Below are 19,198 nucleotides of genomic sequence, written 5' to 3'. Positions count from 1 at the left end.
ACCAGCCTATCATGAAAATAGTTATATGTTTATCCTGCTGATAGTTCTCCGGTGTCTACCACTAGCGCCTCCGCGACGCGGTTCACAAAACGAGCGCACCCAGACTCAGGCAGACCATAGTCGACGAGGAGGGCTGTGCAGGGCGGGGTTTTATTTCTGAACCACCCAACTAATTGTGTGGCAACATTTACAGCTATCTTCTATTTCACTCGTTTATCTTACCCAACACCATTTAAACATTTGACGGTAGGTGGCAAGTTTGCTTAATACGTTCAATAGACGGCTATTTTAAGCTAGCGAAAGTTTAGCTTAAAATAGCCGTCGTAAAGTCTTGCTTGTTAGAACATCTCGTCTGCTCCGTATTGACGTCACGTAACTTTAATGTAGGCTGCTTGTGTACGTCACTTACACAAACGCACAGTAAGGAAACATCGCTTTGCATTGACAGTGGTTGCCCAGTGTTTTGACAGTGCCCCATTTCCCTCGCTTGTGTGTTTCAGGCGTCAGTCATGGCTGCTGCACAATGTGTCACGAAGGTGGAGCTAACAGTGACTTGTGATAATCTCCTGGATAAAGATATTGGCTCCAAGTCAGACCCTCTGTGTGTGCTGCTGATGAGCAGCAAGGAGGGCCATTGGTATGAGGTCAGTACATGTAGGAGGCTGAATGTGTTTGCTTGCCAGAGTCCACAGGGACAGGTCTGAAGTAATGACCATTGAACCTGCAGTTCAGCATTGGACGACATTCAGTGCCAATACTTGTGAAAAAAAGTGATGGATGCAGACAGTGCAAAAAGGATACGTAGCAAAAAGAATAATAATAATTAATGGACAGTTCCCAATCGTCATTTTAGACCATTGACATATACACTTATATGCACACGTGAGTGCTAGTATACCTACACCTTTATGATTTTGTATTGTACACTAAGTACAATTCATAATTCAAGTTAATTTGAGAGGAAGTTTAATTTCCTAAACTTAGCCCTGTCTGGTCTGTGAAACATTTTACTATTTTACTATGTTTGGTTAATATGCTTCCATTATTGCCTTGTTTAAAAACAACATTTATTGTCCTTGTTTATATGTTGAAATGTACATGTCGCAAAGAACCACCGAAAACCCCCTAGTATTTCAACAGGTTGGTCGCACAGAGCAGGTCCAAAATTGCCTAAGCCCCAAGTTTGCCAAGAAATTTGTTGTGGACTACTACTTTGAGATCGTGCAGAAGCTGCAGTTTGGCATCTACGACATTGACAACAAAACGGTGGACCTGAGTGACGATGACTTCCTGGGACAGCTGGAGTGCACCATGGGCCAGGTGAGGCCTCTCTGTCGCTCCGTAACACAACACGTGTCTATCTACACACAACACAAGCAGACACCATCACTGGCTTTGAATTCAGAGCCCACATGTAGCACCAAGGCCCCTGTTAGATTTTTTTGTTGGGGTTTCTACAGTCCTGTGGGCCACCAACACACGTTCAGGCTCATGTCTGAGGGTGCGGGTGTGTTTCAGAGGGGTTGAATTAAAGTGTAATTCCGGCGAAAATTGAACCCAGGGCCTTTTCAGCATGAAGACCAATAAAGTAAACCCTCCAGACACTTTTTTCGTTGATAATTGAGAATAGAACTTGCCTGCGAATGCCCGGAGCAATGTAACAGCCCAAATGGCTTCCATGTTATCGGCTAGGGGCATTGTGAACTCTTCCAAATCAACATTTCTTTTAACCACTAATATTGCTCAAAATAGCACCAAACCTCTGCAGTGGTATGACTAGGGTCCCTACACATGAAACAAAGCATCAACAACTTCGTAAGCGTACCGGGAGTTTATTTAAAAATACTGTTTTTCAAGTCTGTGCCTTACCGGTAGGTCCATCCTTCCAGGAGGTCCACACAAGTCGATTGCGGGCTACCATAAATAATATAATAGAGGCGCCAAATAAATCAACTTAACAATCGTCCCTCTTGATACTTGGCTGTTTTAAATTGTGTAGCCTCTATTATATTCTTAACGGTAGCCGGTAATCGACTTGTGTGGGCTTCCTGGAAACATGGACCGACCGGTAAACAAATCTTTTTTTCGTAGGATGGTAGGGGCAAGTCCTCTGATTGATTAGGGTTAGGTTTAAACCTAACCCTGACCCTAACCTTAAACTCACCCAAACAGCTAGGGCTCATCGAAACAGATCTAAAAGAGAGCCCTTCTAACCAATCAGAAGCGAAAGGCGGTACTTGCCCCTACCACCCTACAAAAATTATATTTGCTACCGGTAAGGCACAGAAAAACAGTATTTTTTTTAATAAATTCCCGGTACGCTAACTAAGTTGTTGATGCTTTGTTTTTTGTGTAGGGACCCTAGTCATGCTACTGTAGAGGTTTTGGTGCTATTTTGAGCAAAATTAGTGGATAAAGGTCCCATGGCATGAAAATGTCACTTTATGAGGTTTTCTAACCTTGATATGAGTTCCTCTAGCCTGACTATGGTCCCCCAATAGCTAGAAATGGCGTTAGGTGTAAAACAAGCACTAGCTATCCTACTCTGCCTTTTGAAAAAACAAAGCTCAGATGCACCGATTTGGAATTTTTCCATTTATGTCATCATACAGGGACAGTTACCTCCATTTTCTCTGCTTTCCCCAATGAGCTACAACCGTGCGAGTGCCACATGTGTGTGTGTGTGTGTGTCTGTGTGTGTGTGTGTGAATACACACACTGTCACGCTCGTGTGGAGGCGCACACAGCTTTTGGCCGTGATAATATCTATTATATGATATAGATATCTATGTATAATATGATATTGTTTATCATATTATAGGACTGTAACGCAAGTGTTGGACACTTCTTTGTTATTTGGATAACCGTTCTGCTGTTGGTGTTATGGCGCATAACACGTCGGGTTCTCTGACGTCTCTGGTATTTCCACAACGAGACTCTAGTGGGGGTTATCTCAGCCATGGTTGAGAAGGAATTGGGTGGAAAGGAACTTTGGCTTTGACTCCCTGAAGTACATGAACCACGACATGGAGGAGAAAGAGATTGTTGCCCGCGATTGTTTCCCGCTGGAGCCCCGCTGCCCGCTGCCAAGGCGGTGGGGCCTCGGCAGCGACGCTCCAGCGGGAGACAATCGCGGGAAACAATCCCCTTCTCCTCCATGTCGCAGTTCAGTCTACTTCAGATTGATGTGGAAGTGGAAGAACCAGAGACGTTGGAGAACCTGACCCAGTCGTTTAAGATTCATAATATCGTCTGGAGGCGCATACAGCTTTTGTCCGTGATAATATATATTATATGATATAGATATCTATGCATAATATGATATCATTTAGATATAGAGCTCCAGGACTCCCACCGGAGCACCCGGAGTGTTCTAGAATATTTAAAGAACACGGCCAAAGGCTGTGTGCGCCTCGCCATTGCGATACATCCACTGTAAACAGAGCGCATGGTACCGTGGCCGCAAGCTGCTCAGGGACACACCCCCACCTTCCTCCTTGACCCGCCTCTCTCCTCCTCATTTGCATTAAAGCTACAGACACCGAAATGGCGCGTTTGGGGAAAGCTCAATGTGCGACTGGCTCGTAGTGGCTGTAATTCTGCCCTTTAAATTTTTTTGATTTGGAAGAGTTCATACTGCCCCTAGCCAATAACATGGTAGCCTTTTGGGCTGTCACATTAATCCGGGCATCAGTGGGCAAGCTCTGTACTCGATTATCAACGAAGATAAGTGTCTGCAGGGCTTATTTATGGGTCTTCATGCCGAAAAAGACCCTGGGTTCAATTTTCACCGGAATTACACTTTAAGAGTCTGTAGAGTCACTGGCGCGCTCCTTTTGCCCAGGTGGTGTCCAGCAGAAAGTTAACTAGACCGCTCATTCTGAAGAACTCTACTCCAGCAGGGCGTGGCAGCATCACGGTAAGTGATGAATAAAGAAATGGAGAGAAAAGAGATGCAATGTCCTATCACCGCATCCATCCCTTGACCCATTGTTTTCTTTGATCCTTCTGTGGCTCCCCACAGATCATGGCTGAAGAAATAAATGACAACAGAGTGGCCAATTTTGAGGTGGAAGCTAGGAAACTGGATAACAAGGTGCAGACCATCGTAACTTTTTGGAAGTGACAGCAACTGCTACTAGTGCATTATGAAATAGTACAAAACTGAAAAAATATGCAATTTCTACCAAGAGATTTCCAGTGTCATTTCAATCTCTTCTTTGTGTTTGGTTTTTTTTAGGATTTCTTTGGAAAGTCTGACCCTTACTTGGAGTTTTACAAGCAGACAGAAACTGGGTGGCAGCTAGCTCACAGGACAGAGGTATACAGATTTGGCCGTTAGTGGTTGTATTTTGACCAAACACAGTTGCATGCATTTGTTGTGTAATAACAGAAGAATACATTATTTGTAATTTAAATGCAAAAATAGAGTTGTGAATCAAGCTTCACAAGTAGGCAATGTCATTCACTATTTGTACTATTGTATCACGTCACCAGTTAAGGCCCAGCCCTAGATCATGAACATCTAACAATTGGTAACAAAGCAGTCTCTGCCCGAGCTATGTAGATAATGAAGAGAAGAAATGTAATCTGGTTGTTCTATTTGAAAGCAGTTAATAGTTCCTGGATTAGTCTCATAATTGGATTGTATAAAGGAGAACCTTTCAGAGACTACAGCCAAGATGAATGCCAAGTTTTCAATGTTCCCAGGTTGTGAACAACAACCTGAATCCAACATGGAAGCCCTTCCGTATCCCGGTACAGTCGCTCTGTGGTGGAGACATGGAGAAACCCATAAAGGTACCGTGACCAGCCTCCCTCTCACCCCCAACCCCCTCTTACCCCAACCCTCCTGGCTCTTGAACAAACACAACAAGCACTCCTTCTGCTTTTGCTGGATCATTAACACAGGCTTGCATTGTTTTCTTTGCTAATTATTTATCATGATCAGACTCGAAATGCATAATCTGGATTAGGGTGATTATTTGCTAGAAATTACCTATTGCCTTGCTTGCACACGCACATACACAAATACACACACAGGAACAGTAATACACACACAGGCATCAACACATGTAGGAATGTGTTGAGTTGATATGAGCACTAAGGCCTCTGGGAAACTTAACTGATATTGGCGTGTTAATGAGTTCGTTGGCCCCCTTTTCTGTGGATTTTCAACCTTCGAAGTGAGCCCATGTGTCTACCAGCGGTGTTGAACATGTAAGTTTGGCATCAAGGCCTTTTGTGTCTTCAATTGACTATTTTCCATGACTTCACGGGTGAGGTGTGTGCATGGGCATGTGTGTGCACATGTGGTAGAGGGGAGATGAGCAATAGGTTATGACTCAGTGGGTTGATATCACCAAATGCCCATTATTTGACGCGGGGCTGGGCTGCCTCCATCTTACCAAGCCTATCAGGGGTTTAGTTGTTTATTTCATCACGGACATTGCATGCTTCTTTGTTAATACTTCTGCTAACTGCAGCACTTCAACCTGCACTATCTTCTTTTTCACGACAGCCATCAATTTCTTCAAAAATGTTAAGAAATAATGTTAAATAGTTATCACCTAGATTTCTTTCCAGAGATGAAAAAAGAAAAAGACATTATTCAACGTGATGGCTGCCGTGAAAAGTGACACTGGCTTTTTAATCCGGGAAATGGCATGTTGTTAGCATGTGCTGCACGTCCGCTACTTGCACAAAAGTTTCAATGCGCGTTGAATTGTTTTGTTTCTGCCGTCTTCCCCCAGGTGGAATGTTACGACTACGACAACGACGGATCACATGACCTCATTGGATCCTGCGAGACCACGTTGAAACGCTTCCAGGAGGCGACTCGATCCTCTCCGGTCTGTTTCTGTTTCTGTTTGTGTGCGTGTGTGTGACATAGATGAGAGTATTGGTTCCTCTCTCTCCTTTCCAAACGGAAACTGACGCCTGTGTTGTCGCTCACCCTTCCTCAGGCGGAGTTCGACTGTGTCAACAGCAAAAAGAAACAGAAGAAGAAGGGCTACAAAAACTCTGGCGTCATCAGCGTGAAGCTTTGTGAGGTTCGAAGCCAGTTGTGCTCGCCTTGAACCCATTTTTTTTAGTTGGTTTGATTTTACATTGCACCCGTCTCTCACTACCGCCCTCAATCATTTGCTATTCAAATTCTTTAGGTGAAGAAGGAGTACACCTTCTTGGATTACATCATGGGAGGTTGTCAGCTCAACTTTACTGTAAGTTGTGTGTCGCCCCAGTCGTAAGTCGTAAGAAGCTTTTTTCCTTTTTGTGCAGCAATCAGTGTCATCTAATTGTGTCTCACAATCCATCCCTTTGCTCTTCACTCATCTCGTCTTCAGGTCGCCATCGACTTCACGGCGTCCAACGGTGACCCCAGGTCTCCGGAGTCTCTCCACTACATTAGCCCACAGGGGGTCAACCAGTACCTTACGGCCACATGGTCTGTGGGCAACGTCATCCAGGACTACGACAGGTAATACGAACCCACTCTGCACTCCGACCCATGAGCAAAACCGTTTATACAAGATGGGACCCTTATAATCAAGCCTATCCAGTGTTTAGGGACGTATTTGTCTGTCCCTGAAAAATACGGAATCGTTTCAAAGAAGCGTTTCAAAGACAGATTAATAATAATCAATAATGAATGTGTTTGCCATCGGGAAGTTGGATTTGGGTACTTTAAATCAACCTGTAATGCAATATGGCGTGTCTGGTCTTAATACAATGCAACAATAATGCTAGTCTTTTGTCTGTTTGTATCTTTCAACGTGATAGACATGTATTCTGATACTAGTTGCAAAACAGATGACAATTGACAATATACGGTACTGTCTCACTTCCGGTCCTGAAAGGACCTGTGTGCTTTCACAGAAACCACTACACAGCAAAAACGTAATATGAGGTTATGGTAGATAATTGACAACAATAAAAGTATGAAATAGCTCAAATATAAACAGATCTAAAGTAATTTTTGCATTCAAACAATGCTGTTTTTACTTGACATTTCACCTTGTGTGTTGTAATGTTTCCTGCTCAGTGACAAGATGTTCCCTGCCTTTGGATTTGGAGCTCAGGTTCCTCCCCAATGGCAGGTCAGTACTTGCCTCACATTGGGGTTGCTACAGGACAGTTAATTCAGTTGGTATTAACGCATGATTTTTCTTTTCAACCGATTTGCTGTTTCTTCTTTTCTAGGTTTCTCACCAGTTCCCTCTGAACTTCAACCCGTCTAACCCTTTCTGCTCCGGTAGGTTTCCACATACAAGCTCGGGCAGGTTTTGGTCTTCCATAGTTGTTCCATGTGTTTTCCCTAACCAAGAGATGATACCCCTGAACCGTGCCTGTGTAGGGGTGGCCGGGGTGGTGGAGGCCTACCGCGTGTGTCTGCCCCAGGTGAAGCTCTACGGCCCCACCAACTTCTCCCCCGTCATCAACCACGTGGCCTGCTTCGCCAAACAGGCCGTCCAGCAGACCACCGCATCGGTGAGCACGTTGCCGTAGACCGCAAAGGTCTAACTGTCATTGGGTTGGTTAGGCTTGTGTCTGAAACCCACTTGAGTTTTTCTATCACTGTAGTTTATATTACATAGCTACGCTTCCTTTACTATAAGTCGCAATGTGTGAGTTTTGAGCCACACGCTGGTTAGTAGGCAAGAGACCTTCAGAATTCCAGAAACTAAATCAGGATTCTGTCCACTAACTGGCTGTGCAACTGTCGATGGTACGATTATTGTGTACAAAGGGGGGTATGGGCTGGGCCGCATTTTTCTTTTGTAAAATATCTTACTACTATAATAGCAGGCCTGTCGCACCAGTTACTCATGTGTGCATGTGCCAAGCAGCCTGCAGCTCACACACAAAGACAGCACGCGCAAACGCATACATACACCGCAAGCGCACACATACACACCGCACACCCACGCGCATGCGCACAAACATGCATGGAAACGCAGGTACACATATTTTATTTGTATATTATATGCGTGATAGGGAGTGATTTTATTGAGAACATTACTACTAAACTACTAGAATACAGGTATGTTCCGGTTATTTTAAACTATGAGCCAGTTGGATGGTTGCACAATGCAACTTTAACATTCCAACTCTTTGCAGCAATACTTTGTGCTGCTCATCATCACCGACGGCGTGATCACGGACATGGACCAGACGCGCAACGCCATCGTCAACGCCTCCCGCCTCCCCATGTCCATCATCATCATCGGCGTGGGCGGAGCCGACTTCAGCGCCATGGAGTTCCTGGACGGGGACGACGGGCGGCTGCGCTCTCAGACCGGCGAGGCGGCCATGCGGGACATCGTCCAGTTTGTCCCCTTCAGGGACTTCCAGAATGTAAGTAGGCGAGACGATAGCTCTGAGGTTGTCACCGCATGGATCGTGCTTTGCTCGTAACCACCGGCCGATTGTTAGTTGAATTAAGTCTAAAAAAAAACATGGCGCTAAACGGCCCGACACTGTCCTGTCGCTTCTGGTCTCTGGTTCCGAATTCCGACCGATCCGTGGTCCCGGTGCACGCCCAGCTCACCTGTGTGCCCTGTGTATCCGTGTCTTTACAGGCGCCAAGCCAGGCTCTTGCCCAGAGCGTACTGGCCGAGCTCCCGCAGCAAGTGGCCACCTTCTTCAGCCTATTTGGGCTGAAGCCTCCCAAGGAGGCCAGTGCATCCTAGGGGGTACCTCGGTTCTTTAGAATTGTTTTATAACAACATCAACAAGAAACAAACCCTTAACCCGCTGCCTTGGCCGCTTGTCCTTAACCTTTGTGCATGAACCCTTTCTCCCTCCGTCCCTGCATGACTTTCTGTCCTCAAGCTCAGCAGCGTTTTTTGTACGTCTCCATGTGGATGCCACCCCCTTTCCCATTCAGAAGTCATTTTTGAGATGATTTTCTTTCATTGTTTAGAAGAGTGACCCTTGCCCTTGCCATTGCCCTGGTTATCTTTTCACTTTTGTATCTGCTCGAGGCCTTGTAAGATTTCATTAAAACATCAGTGACACTGTGACATACTGGCTTGGCTACCAACGTTTTTAAACATTTGTTAGGCTGCCTTTATAACCTGCATTATAAATGCAAGCATATATTAACCAGCAAAGTAAGAGTTTTTATAATACATTGTTATTTGGCGCCGCCAGTGATGTTGAAAAAATGGTCTCATTCAAAATCAAGGCAAGACTCATTTTTAGAGTTTCATGTTTAGAGGTAAACTGCAATACGCATACATGCATTGACATATGCAGGTACTTGGGGAGAGCCAGAGAGTGGCAGCTGAAACTGGACTGCGGTTTGACTACAGCATTCATTCATTCACTGCATGTAGACCGCCCACCCCTTCCTCAAGTTCATTAATTTACTCTGTTGCTGTTAAGTGCTTTTGGATATGTATTTCCGGTCTTCGGTGTACGATATCAAACCCCCCCGATGTGTCATGTCTCCTCCCTGATCCAGGCCCCCCCAGAGGCCCTGGCCCGGAGTGTGTTGGCTGAAGTCCCCGCGCAGGTGGTGGGCTTTTTCACCTCCATGGGCCTGAACCCACCCACCGACAACAACAGGAGCACCAACCCCACTCCGTCTCCTGTGGGGACGGTCTAATTGTGCATGATGAGGGAGGGTTACAGGGGGAACTCGCCACTAGTCAATGACCAGCACCTAAAGAAGTACCGTACGGACCGCAAGTCCCTGAGTCAGACCTTCCCCTGACCCCAAGAGGGTGGCTCTTCAAGGGCATCCGTACGCACATAGCGTAGCTCGTTCTGCAATCCTTCTGTGCCAAATATCGCCTGCCTGGCTCCCCTCTTACCCAGTGTGCACCAGTGAAAGTGACCAACCACACTCTTACACTCCGCACTGATGGATATGTTTGCTTTAGCCAATCAGCAAAGGGATTTTTCTCGCATGCATGTTTTATTCAATCTTATCCCCTGTGTATATATAGCATTATGTATTCAACATTTATCTTTATCACACAGCACAATTTTCTATTTTTTTAAATTATTTAGTTTTTAAGATTTCCTGTGTTCTGCGTCACAACTGTGCATGTATTAAACACCTGTAGGTCCATATATTGTCTTAAAGAATATGCATGTGTACGATTGGTCCATAGTCTATGGGGAGTTTTGCACAAAACATCTCATTTTATTATTCCCAAAGTATTGTTTAGTGTATCTTTTTTACGTCATTGGCCAATTCTTTAACAAGTTTTGTAATATTCTGAGGCTTTTGTTGTTACAGTGCCATTTCTTTGTGTTCTTTGACATGATTTGTATCTCAGGAATGTTTGAATCAAAATCCACAATCCACAATCCAATTATACTATGCTAGAAACTCATGACAGTATAATTTCCAAAGAAGGGAGGATTATTTCCAGAGAAGAGTAGCCTGAAAGCATCATCAAATCCATTGTTGTCCAAAATTTACTATCCACTCATTAACCCTAATTCAACATCACGTGTATTTCATTGTTGATCATGCATTTACAATTTTAACTAATGTGTATCTCCTGCATTATCTTTCATCGTTGACTGGATTATCATGTTATAAAATGACCCACCTGTTTATATTTACATTGTAATCATCGATGTTGAAATAAATGTAAGTATCACACCAACACTGCTTTTTTTCAGTTCAAGTTTAACTGAACTGGGCCCATCATCTTCTGTAATTTTTAGGACTTTGCATTGCTGCCTAGAGTGGGCCTTTACATACGAATACATGTCTAAATGCTAGTTCTCCAATAAGCATAAAAATGTGTATTTTATATATTATATGTTCTCAATGATAAGATCTATGTTTTATTATAGTTTTGTTTCAGAAACTAGACTTTTTGTAGATGTCCAGCTGTATTCGTGTTTTTCTGAGTTTTCAACTCTTATTTGCTGCTCCCTTCAGGAATAGTAGGAAATTACTCACTACATGGTAAAACGCTGCACAGCTGCCTATTGTATTTGGATATAAAAAAAGAAGACAGTTGGCACACATTGAATTATCCTAGTATATAGCATTGTGTAGTATCCTTTCAAACAATTGCTATTTTAACCTGCGTAAGGCAATAATTGACTTTTCCCCAATCGGCTTGCTGTAGGCCTAGAACTCGAAACCCAATGACAATAGACTCCTGAAAAGTTCGGAGGCGTTGGCCAAATATTGTACCTATGGTGTGATCCAGATGCCTCGGACACCAGCCTTCCGAGTTGACGTAATTTCCGTTCTCGGAGCACTTATAGGGCGTCGCGCCTGGGTTGTTGTTGTCACGCCAGGGTGTTGTTCTCCGGGGCTGCAGCTGGACCCTACTCGGTATTAAGGAAAACTTGGCTCTGTTCCCTTTGATGTGTTTTTTCTTGTGTTCCTCGTCGTATTTCACGTTTGACCGACAGGGCATTTTGTGAATTCCGCACATACTGGATACAACACAGAGTTACTGTTTCATTATTCTGTCACGTTTCTTTCTTTGTATCAGTCACAATGGCATCCTCAACCCCTTTGACCGAGGCCAACACTACCTTTACAATGGCGTTGTTCAAAAAGATCACGGAGGAAAAGAAGTCTGGCAATGTCTTCTACTCTCCTCTCAGCATCTCTTCGGCCCTGGCCATGGTGCTGCTGGGTGCACGGGGGAACACCGCCACACAAATGCTAGAGGTATACACGCACGCACGCAAGACCGATTGAGCTGGTGAAGACTTCAGACTCACCTAAGCTCTTCATCAGAACATTCTAAAACTGCCTTAGAAATGTACAAAGCAAGAGTTTTATTATGCCATACCTCTTCTAAAAAATATATCTTTACATATTTCTACAATTTCCCTTTATGTCATTTTCCTTAAGGCTACATTTCTTGCTGCTACTTACTGCGTTCTAGTTTGTGTTGTGTGAGGATTCAGGTGGCGGAATGCGGCTGTACATCATCTTGCTGGTGAACAGGGGAAGCGGCAATCTCTCCTCTCTCAGAGAGTGGTCTTATGTTGTGTTTCTCCCCCTCCCTCCCCTCCCCACACACATACTCTGTACGGTGTAGGCGCTGCAACATCAGAAGGGCGAAGAGGACATCAACGTCCTCTTCGGTTTCGTCCTCTTCGGGCTCAGCAGTTTCCAAACTGCTGAGCGAGCTGAACAAGCCAGACGTGCTGTACTCATAGGCGTCGATTACGCCGGGGACGCTGGGGACACGTCCCCACCAGATTTCGTCATGATTCATTTTGTACCCACCACTTGTAAAAGAAAAACAAAATCGAGTTGAATAATTATGGATTATTACACGGGTCTTTTCAATGCCGTGGAACGCTCCATTCACTCGCATGGGCTATTCACAACTTCCGGTGGTGAATTATATTTGATAATTCACCTTGCTAAGTATAATTGACCGCTGTCAAGGAAAACAAAAGACATTTTGCCTCTAATGACGTCTTTGGTACCACTCCGCAAGTAGTCCGGTAACTTTTCAAGCGACGTCGTTAACGTCTTTGGCGGACTATTTTTCTGCTGTTCAACACTACGAATGCTGGTAACAAATAAATTGTAAAAAGACACCATGTGAAGTTATTTTTTCGTTTTGGCAATTTGCCGTGTAATAAGCGGGATAATGTATAGAACGTCAGCGGTCATTATCGAAAATAAGCCCCACGAACAGGACACCTTCGCTGCGCGTGTCCAAACCAAACTGACGCCCATGAGTTCACCACTGCCATCTTGGCGCTGACGCCCACCACAACTCAACCTAATGGTTGCACATTGCAGGCTATGACTTGCAACAGCCAGCCCTCCATGCCTGGGAAACGTTATAGCGTCCGGTTGTGATTTGAGTGAGAGATGTGCAACATTTGAGAGAAGTTTATATTTCCTTGCATAACAAGCTTCAGGTGTCCGTGTAAAAGGGGATAAATATGTTTGGTGAACAGAGAATTGATCTCCAAACATCTAAGAAACATACAATTGCTACTTTGTCCAAGTTGACACAGTTTGCTTGACACATTTTGTTAAAATATCAGTCTCTTTTATTTCAGAGCTATTGTCAAAATGGTCATAGTGTGCGTAAGAACCGTTAGAAGTCTTGCCACATACAGTATATGTGTATACTGACAGAGCACCATAATAATTGGGAAGGACACACCCTTAGATCCCCACGAAGAGGAGCTGCAGCGTGACAGGCGGGTGTGACCTCAACCGGGCTTGGCCGTGTTGCAACACAGAGCACACCCCCTAAAAAATGTCTCGATTGTGCTGATGCATCACATTTATGAATTATCAATTTAAAATCAGGCCAACGTTCATCATCCTTGTGATTAGAAAGAGAAATACGGCAAGCCAAACCTTAGATTAGATTTCATGGACCGGAGTGTGCAATGTCAAGACTAGTCAAGTCAAATATGTTTGACCTGTGTTTAGTTATAGTTACATACTGCAGGCCATATATGTATGAAACCCTTTAACCTTAGCAATCAAAAGAGGAGGAGAAACTCCTTTGAATGGCAATGCAGGACGCAGGCTACCTTGATCGCATACTATGGATCAAATAAGCAGAGGACAGTACACACATATTTCTTCTGTACAGTTTTTCTTTGGACCAACAACCCGACCATTTGCAATCTCTAAAAAACTAACATTTCCGTTTGTTTTTTTGTAGCCACTTCCCATTAGCTTATATCATTATTAATGTTATAAATTATAAATATGTATTATGAATGCATAACCCTGCTTGTCTTTGTTTTACCCTCAGAATGACACTAAGAAAGGGAAGATGATGTACCTGAAAGCAACGTTCCCTCTTGCCTTCATCCCTGAGGCCAATTGCCAGGTAGCATTGTACTATTTAAACTATCAGTGGTTACTCGGAATTTTCTGAGTCAAATCAGATCTGCAATCAAACTCGTCGGAATTGTAGCCAACTTATTCCTGTCGGGTTTTAATTAGGATCCTGCCCATAATGCGGTCCGATAATGAACACGGGGCTCATGTATAGGCTGGTGGATAATCCACTATATGAGCCCCGTGTTCACGATCTGATTGCATTTATTGAGACCGAAAGAATACACAGCGCTGTGTCGCCACACTGACTGCGCTGCTAGAGAAAATGTAGCAATAATGTAAGGGGAGACAGCCGCTTCCCTCTGCGAGATTCTGTCTAGCAAACAAAGTTACAATGAATCAATCGCCACATGGACAGTGTCTAAATAAAGTTACTCTTTATTATTATTATCATTAGAGCTATGATGCAAATGGTGAATATTAAGCCTGCGGTGGCATCTGTACGCGCAGTTTGCAATTTATTTTCAGCACCAGCTGCCGCTGCAGAAGAATAATAAAAAGCCACAATAAATGTGTCGATTCATGCATATGGTCTAAAACGTCTACACTATAGGTTGGGTCTTTCACTGAGATCAAATCAAAAAAAACTCTTTGAAAATACACAAAGTAGCGCTAACCTTCTCTCTCACTCTCTCTCCTTTCGGCACGGCACCATAGGCGCCTGAACCTATGAGGCCGCGGCCAATGGCCACCCCACTTTTCATGAAAAAGAATAAAAATATATATATTTTTGTTTTTTTTAGCTTGTATTGATGAACTATTTCGTTTCTTAGTAATGTTTTGGCCTAATATTGTTACTATACAAACGAACAGAGCTTCGCCTCCCCACGACCTTATATTGATTGAGTCTAAAACGTTCTCAACGATTCAGCCAATGAGAGTACTACCGCAGGTAGCAATCGCGTTGCCATGAACCAAGGGTAAACAAATGATAAGGCACCGCCACACAAGTTAACTAATGATCGCTGTAGGCTTTAACATCATGCAAGCACTTTATGTTTTATTTATATTTTTTTCTACATCACAATTGCATGCTTTTATAAACTATTGTGTTTACCTACATTTACGAGTCTTGTTTGGTCTAGTAGGGAATTCGCACAATGGCGCTGCTGCTTGCTACTGCTGGTTCACACTACACGATTTCAGCCCGATTTGTCCCGATTCGTTTGTTGCAGACATGTGAAATAAATAAATAATAAGTAGGTTAACATATTGACTAGAAAAACGGCAAACTGACTAATTATATTTTTCTATAATCTCCCTGCTTCTGAAATCTCCGCCCAGCGCTCGTCCGCTGGTTTTCCATAAGCATTCCACTGTGCGATCATCCCTGCTGCATATGCCCTCACACATTGTTGAAATCATATGCTGGATGCTTTATTCTTTCTATGTGGCTTTTATTTAATGATCGGGCTATAATAAGACCACGTTGGCTATGTTCGCTGACAACAGGGGACATTTCATAGCTGTTGGACATTTTAATGAGCCGACAGACTTTTGGTCGGGACGCGGAACACGCAACTCAAAATCGGGATGACATTACAGCTCATCCGCGCATCTCTACTAACTAGACTTCACTGCACTACGACCGCCATCATAATACCTAGTATATGGCATTATATGGCCTAGCATGATTCATTGTTTACTTTGCGGTGACGACACATTATTTGGATCACAACGGTGCTGCATCGCGCCACTTCCTATTGGTTCTAGGGGCGGCAATTGACGCGCGTGAAATGCGCACCGCGGCGCTTCGGCGCCGGCTTGTGACCGGCTTTAAGCTGCTTTCACACCGCCGCCTCCATTCATTTCAATGAGGGAAGGGTGGCAGAGGGGAGGCGGTTGCAAAAGCGGCTGAAAACCAGGAAGCGGTTGCCGCCCACGTGAAAGCGCACAGATTTCGCCTTACCGCTCAGCTTTCCCCGTGTTGAAACTTCCGCCGGCAGCCGCCCGGCGGCATCAGCGATAGCATTAGCAACAGCAGCCGCTTTTGAAAACGCCTGGCCCTTCACACCGCCGCGCTGTACCCCCCGGTGTGCAAGCACCTTTAGGATGATGAGGTGTCACGCGATGTTCGACAAATGCACTTGCATTTGGTCCCCCACCATTGAAATCATTCCGGCGCCACTGCACGGCACCAGCTGTCTCTTCGGAGTCAGTCATATATATTGTATTGTTTGTTTATATGTAGGCCTATTTATAAATGTCGCCACACTTTTGACGTCTTCTGAGACATGGTTATAGGCTATGGTAACATTTGCTATAGTAAAACCACCACCTTCCGTGCACCAACCGTTCTGGTTTCAACTTTCAGCACACGTCGTGCCGCATCAGTCCTTATAAAATATATAATTATAATTATTATCCATAAATAGTATTCCTGTCCATTTGAATGTTTTCTCTTTTTAGTTTTATTAATGCACACTTCACTCACTGACGAAAAAAAAAAAAATAATAATAATAATAATAATAATAATAAAATAAAGGAAGACTGCGGGGTTTCCCGACTGATGATTCGAATCATCGACTTTCAGGGGACAGCCCTAACTGATTCCATATATTTTATTTCAATAAAAATTAATAATATGTAAATGTATGATATCCAAGCATTTTTATATCTTACTATTTTTATATCTTGAGAAATGCTATAAGCAGTTTCCTTTGGGATTAATACCGTACTCTGAATGTGTTGGTAAAGATCCTGGAGCTGCCCTATGAAGGCAAAGAGCTCAGCATGCTGATCTGCCTGCCTGAGGAAACTGAGGACGGCACAACCGGCCTGGAGAAGGTAGGAACAGTGCAGAGAGGTACACGGAGTAAAAAGAACGACCAGTATTAAATTGCCAGTGAACTGTAATTTCCTCGTTACCCGGAGAAAAACATCTCCCTCCCCCTTCCCCTTCCTAGTCGAACTGAGAGCCAATCATCTTTTTCAATGTCATAGTGTTTTGAATTCGAGCTAAAGCAGGTGGTTCACTTGCAATGGAATCAGACCCCACACGCTAAAATTGAGATCGACCATCGCCCCCAATTGTCTTCCTTCAGCTGGAAGCGACGCTGACCTGCAAGACCTTCATGGAATGGACCCGGCCAGACATGATGGACCAGACTGAAGTCACTGTGGGCCTGCCGCGATTCAAGATGACGCAGACCTACGACATGAAAGACCTGCTGGTCAGCATGGGCATGGTGGACGCATTTGACCCGGGCCTCACTGACTTCTCTGGTAGGGACCACACAGCCGGATCACGCGATCCAATTGTATTATATATCTTAAAAATACACTATTGGAAGGGACCATATTACTTTCTATAAAAAATACTCTGAGCACTATATATATATATATATATATATATATATATACAGTGGGGCAAAAAAGTATTTAGTCGGCCACCAATTGTGCAAGTTCTCCCACTTAAAAAGATGAAAGGCCTGTAATTTTCATCATAGGTATACCTCAGCTATGAGAGACAAAATAAAAAAAAATAAATCTAGAAAATCATATTGTCTGATTTTTAAAGAATTTATTTGCAAATTATGGTGGAAAATAAGTATTTGGTCAATAACAAAAGGTCATCTCAATACTTTGTTACATGCCATTTGTTGGCAGTGACAGAGGTCAAACGTTTTCTGTAAGTCTTTACAAGGTTTTCACACACTGCTGCTGGTATTTTGGCCCATTCCTCCATGCAGATCTCCTCTAGAGCAGTGATGTTTTTGGGCCTTCGCTGGGCAACACGGACTTTCAACTCCTTCCAAAGATTTTCTATGGGGTTGAGATCTGGAGACTGGCTAGGCCACTCCAGGACCTTGAAATGCTTCTTACGAAGCCACTCCTTCGTTGCCCGGGCGGTGTGTTTGGGGTCATTGTCATGCTGAAAGACCCAGCCACGTTTCATCTTCAGTGCCCTTGCTGATGGAAGGAGGTTTTCACTCAAAATCTCACGATACATGGCCCCATTCATTCTTTCCGTCACACGGATCAGACTTCCTGGTCCCTTGGCAGAAAAACAGCCCCAAAGCATGATGTTTCCACCCCCATGCTTCACTGTAGGTATGGTGTTCTTTGGATGCAACTCAGCATTCTTTCTCCTCCAAACACGACGAGTTGAGTTTTTACCAAAAAGTTCTATTTTGGTTTCATCTGACCATATGACATTCTCCCAATCCTGTTCTGGATCATCCAAATGCTCTCTAGCAAACTTCAAACGGGCCCGGACATGCACTGGCTTTAACAGGGGGACACGTCTGGCACTGCAGGATTTGAGTCCCTGGCGGCGTAGTGTGTTAGTGATGGTAGCCTTTGTTACTTTGGTCCTTCACTAGGTCCCCCCGTGTGGTTCTGGGATTTTTGTTCACCGTTCTTGTGATCATTTTGACCCCACAGGGTGAGATCTTGCGTGGAGCCCCAGATCGAGGGAGATTATCAGTGGTCTTGTATGTATTCCATTTCCTAATAATTGCTCCCACAGTTGATTTCTTCACACCAAGCTGCATACCTTTTGCAGATTCAGACTTCCCAGCCTGGTGCAGGTCTACAATTGTGTTTCTGGTGTCCTTTGACAGCTCTTTGGTCTTGGCCATAGTGGAGTTTGGAGTGTGACTGTTTGAGGTTGTGGACAGGTGTGTTTTATACTGATAAGGAGTTCAAACAGGTGCCATTAATACAGGCAACGAGTGGAGGACAGAGGAGCCTCTTAAAGAAGAAGTTACAGGTCTGTGACAGCCAGAAATCTTGCTGGTTTGTAGGTGACCAAATACTTATTTTCCACCATAATTTGCAAATAAATTCTTAAAAAATCAGACAATGTGATTTTCTGGATTTTTTTTTTCATTTTGTCTCTCATAGTTGAGGTTTACCTATGATGAAAATTACAGGCCTCTCTCGTCTTTGTAAGTGGGAGAACTTGCACAATTGGTGGCTGACTAAATACTTTTTTGCCCCACTGTATATATAACTTAACAATAAATACGACAATAGACACATTTAACTATATTAAAGTTGTGTTAAAAAACCACGACGACGACGACGACACGTGCGTGTGAGAGCCTCCGATGTGAAGTGCATAGCGCTTGCCTACATTCATTAAGTGTTCCCTTGTCTCTTAAACCGGAGGAGACCTGCCTTGATTAGACCGGAGTGTTGCTGCAAAGCTTTGAAATGTACTTGTTTTTAGCATTGGGGTAACTCATGTTGGTGGTATGCATTTGTAACCAGGGTGTAACGACGTGTTTTAGTTTTGTTGAAATGTCACCAAATGCTGATTAATATGAAGCCAGTATGTGTTTAAGTTATGTTCAAGGTACCTTTTTGTAACCTGTTCCAACTCCTATGTTAATGTGTTTATTATACCTGCATTGTCGCTTTAAGAAAAG

The 19,198-nt window shown here is 43.8% G+C and overlaps 2 protein-coding genes across 4 annotated transcripts; both read left to right on the top strand.

The window, feature by feature from the left end:
• The first annotated feature begins 157 nt into the window (after positions 1-157).
• Positions 158-10,611, top strand: LOC307088931 (copine-3-like). 3 transcript variants are annotated; one of them, XM_079755007.1, is made up of 17 exons: positions 158-246; positions 501-644; positions 1,141-1,320; positions 3,845-3,919; positions 4,025-4,096; positions 4,241-4,321; positions 4,711-4,800; positions 5,754-5,852; positions 5,967-6,053; positions 6,165-6,224; positions 6,348-6,481; positions 7,046-7,100; positions 7,204-7,255; positions 7,358-7,491; positions 8,122-8,358; positions 8,583-8,696; positions 9,470-9,598. In XM_079755007.1, exons 2-16 carry the CDS (start codon positions 510-512, stop codon positions 8,691-8,693), a joined length of 1,602 nt encoding a protein of 533 aa, XP_079611133.1. In that variant the 5' UTR covers positions 158-246; positions 501-509; the 3' UTR covers positions 8,694-8,696; positions 9,470-9,598. The 3 variants fall into 3 exon arrangements, with proteins under 3 accessions (XP_079611133.1, XP_079611131.1, XP_079611132.1); XM_079755005.1 differs by lacking the exon at positions 8,583-8,696 and having other exon boundaries at positions 9,470-10,611; XM_079755006.1 differs by having other exon boundaries at positions 8,583-9,613.
• Positions 10,612-11,527: 916 nt separating this feature from the next.
• LOC307088667 (leukocyte elastase inhibitor-like) lies at positions 11,528-17,458 on the top strand (the record flags this gene model as incomplete). Its single annotated transcript, XM_079754618.1, has 5 exons — positions 11,528-11,659; positions 13,734-13,811; positions 16,521-16,610; positions 16,868-17,048; positions 17,433-17,458. 5 exons carry the CDS (start codon positions 11,528-11,530, stop codon positions 17,456-17,458), a joined length of 507 nt encoding a protein of 168 aa, XP_079610744.1.
• Between the last annotated feature and the right edge of the window lie 1,740 nt (positions 17,459-19,198).

Source organism: Pollachius pollachius (assembly GCF_949987615.1).
Source record: "Pollachius pollachius genome assembly, chromosome: 17".
NCBI lineage: Eukaryota > Metazoa > Chordata > Actinopteri > Gadiformes > Gadidae > Pollachius > Pollachius pollachius.
This window is presented reverse-complemented; position numbering and strand designations above follow the sequence as displayed.

What these genes read in the sequence shown, in the direction of transcription:
- LOC307088931 (XM_079755005.1), top strand. Translation starts at nt 510, where the DNA reads ATGGCTGCTGCACAATGTGTCACGAAGGTGGAGCTAACAGTGACTTGT. An exon ending in ACATGGAGAAACCCATAAAG is followed by an intron (nt 4,801 to 5,753) that starts GTACCGTGACCA and finishes GTCTTCCCCCAG; the next exon opens with GTGGAATGTTACGACTACGA. An exon ending in TCAGCGTGAAGCTTTGTGAG is followed by an intron (nt 6,054 to 6,164) that starts GTTCGAAGCCAG and finishes CAAATTCTTTAG; the next exon opens with GTGAAGAAGGAGTACACCTT.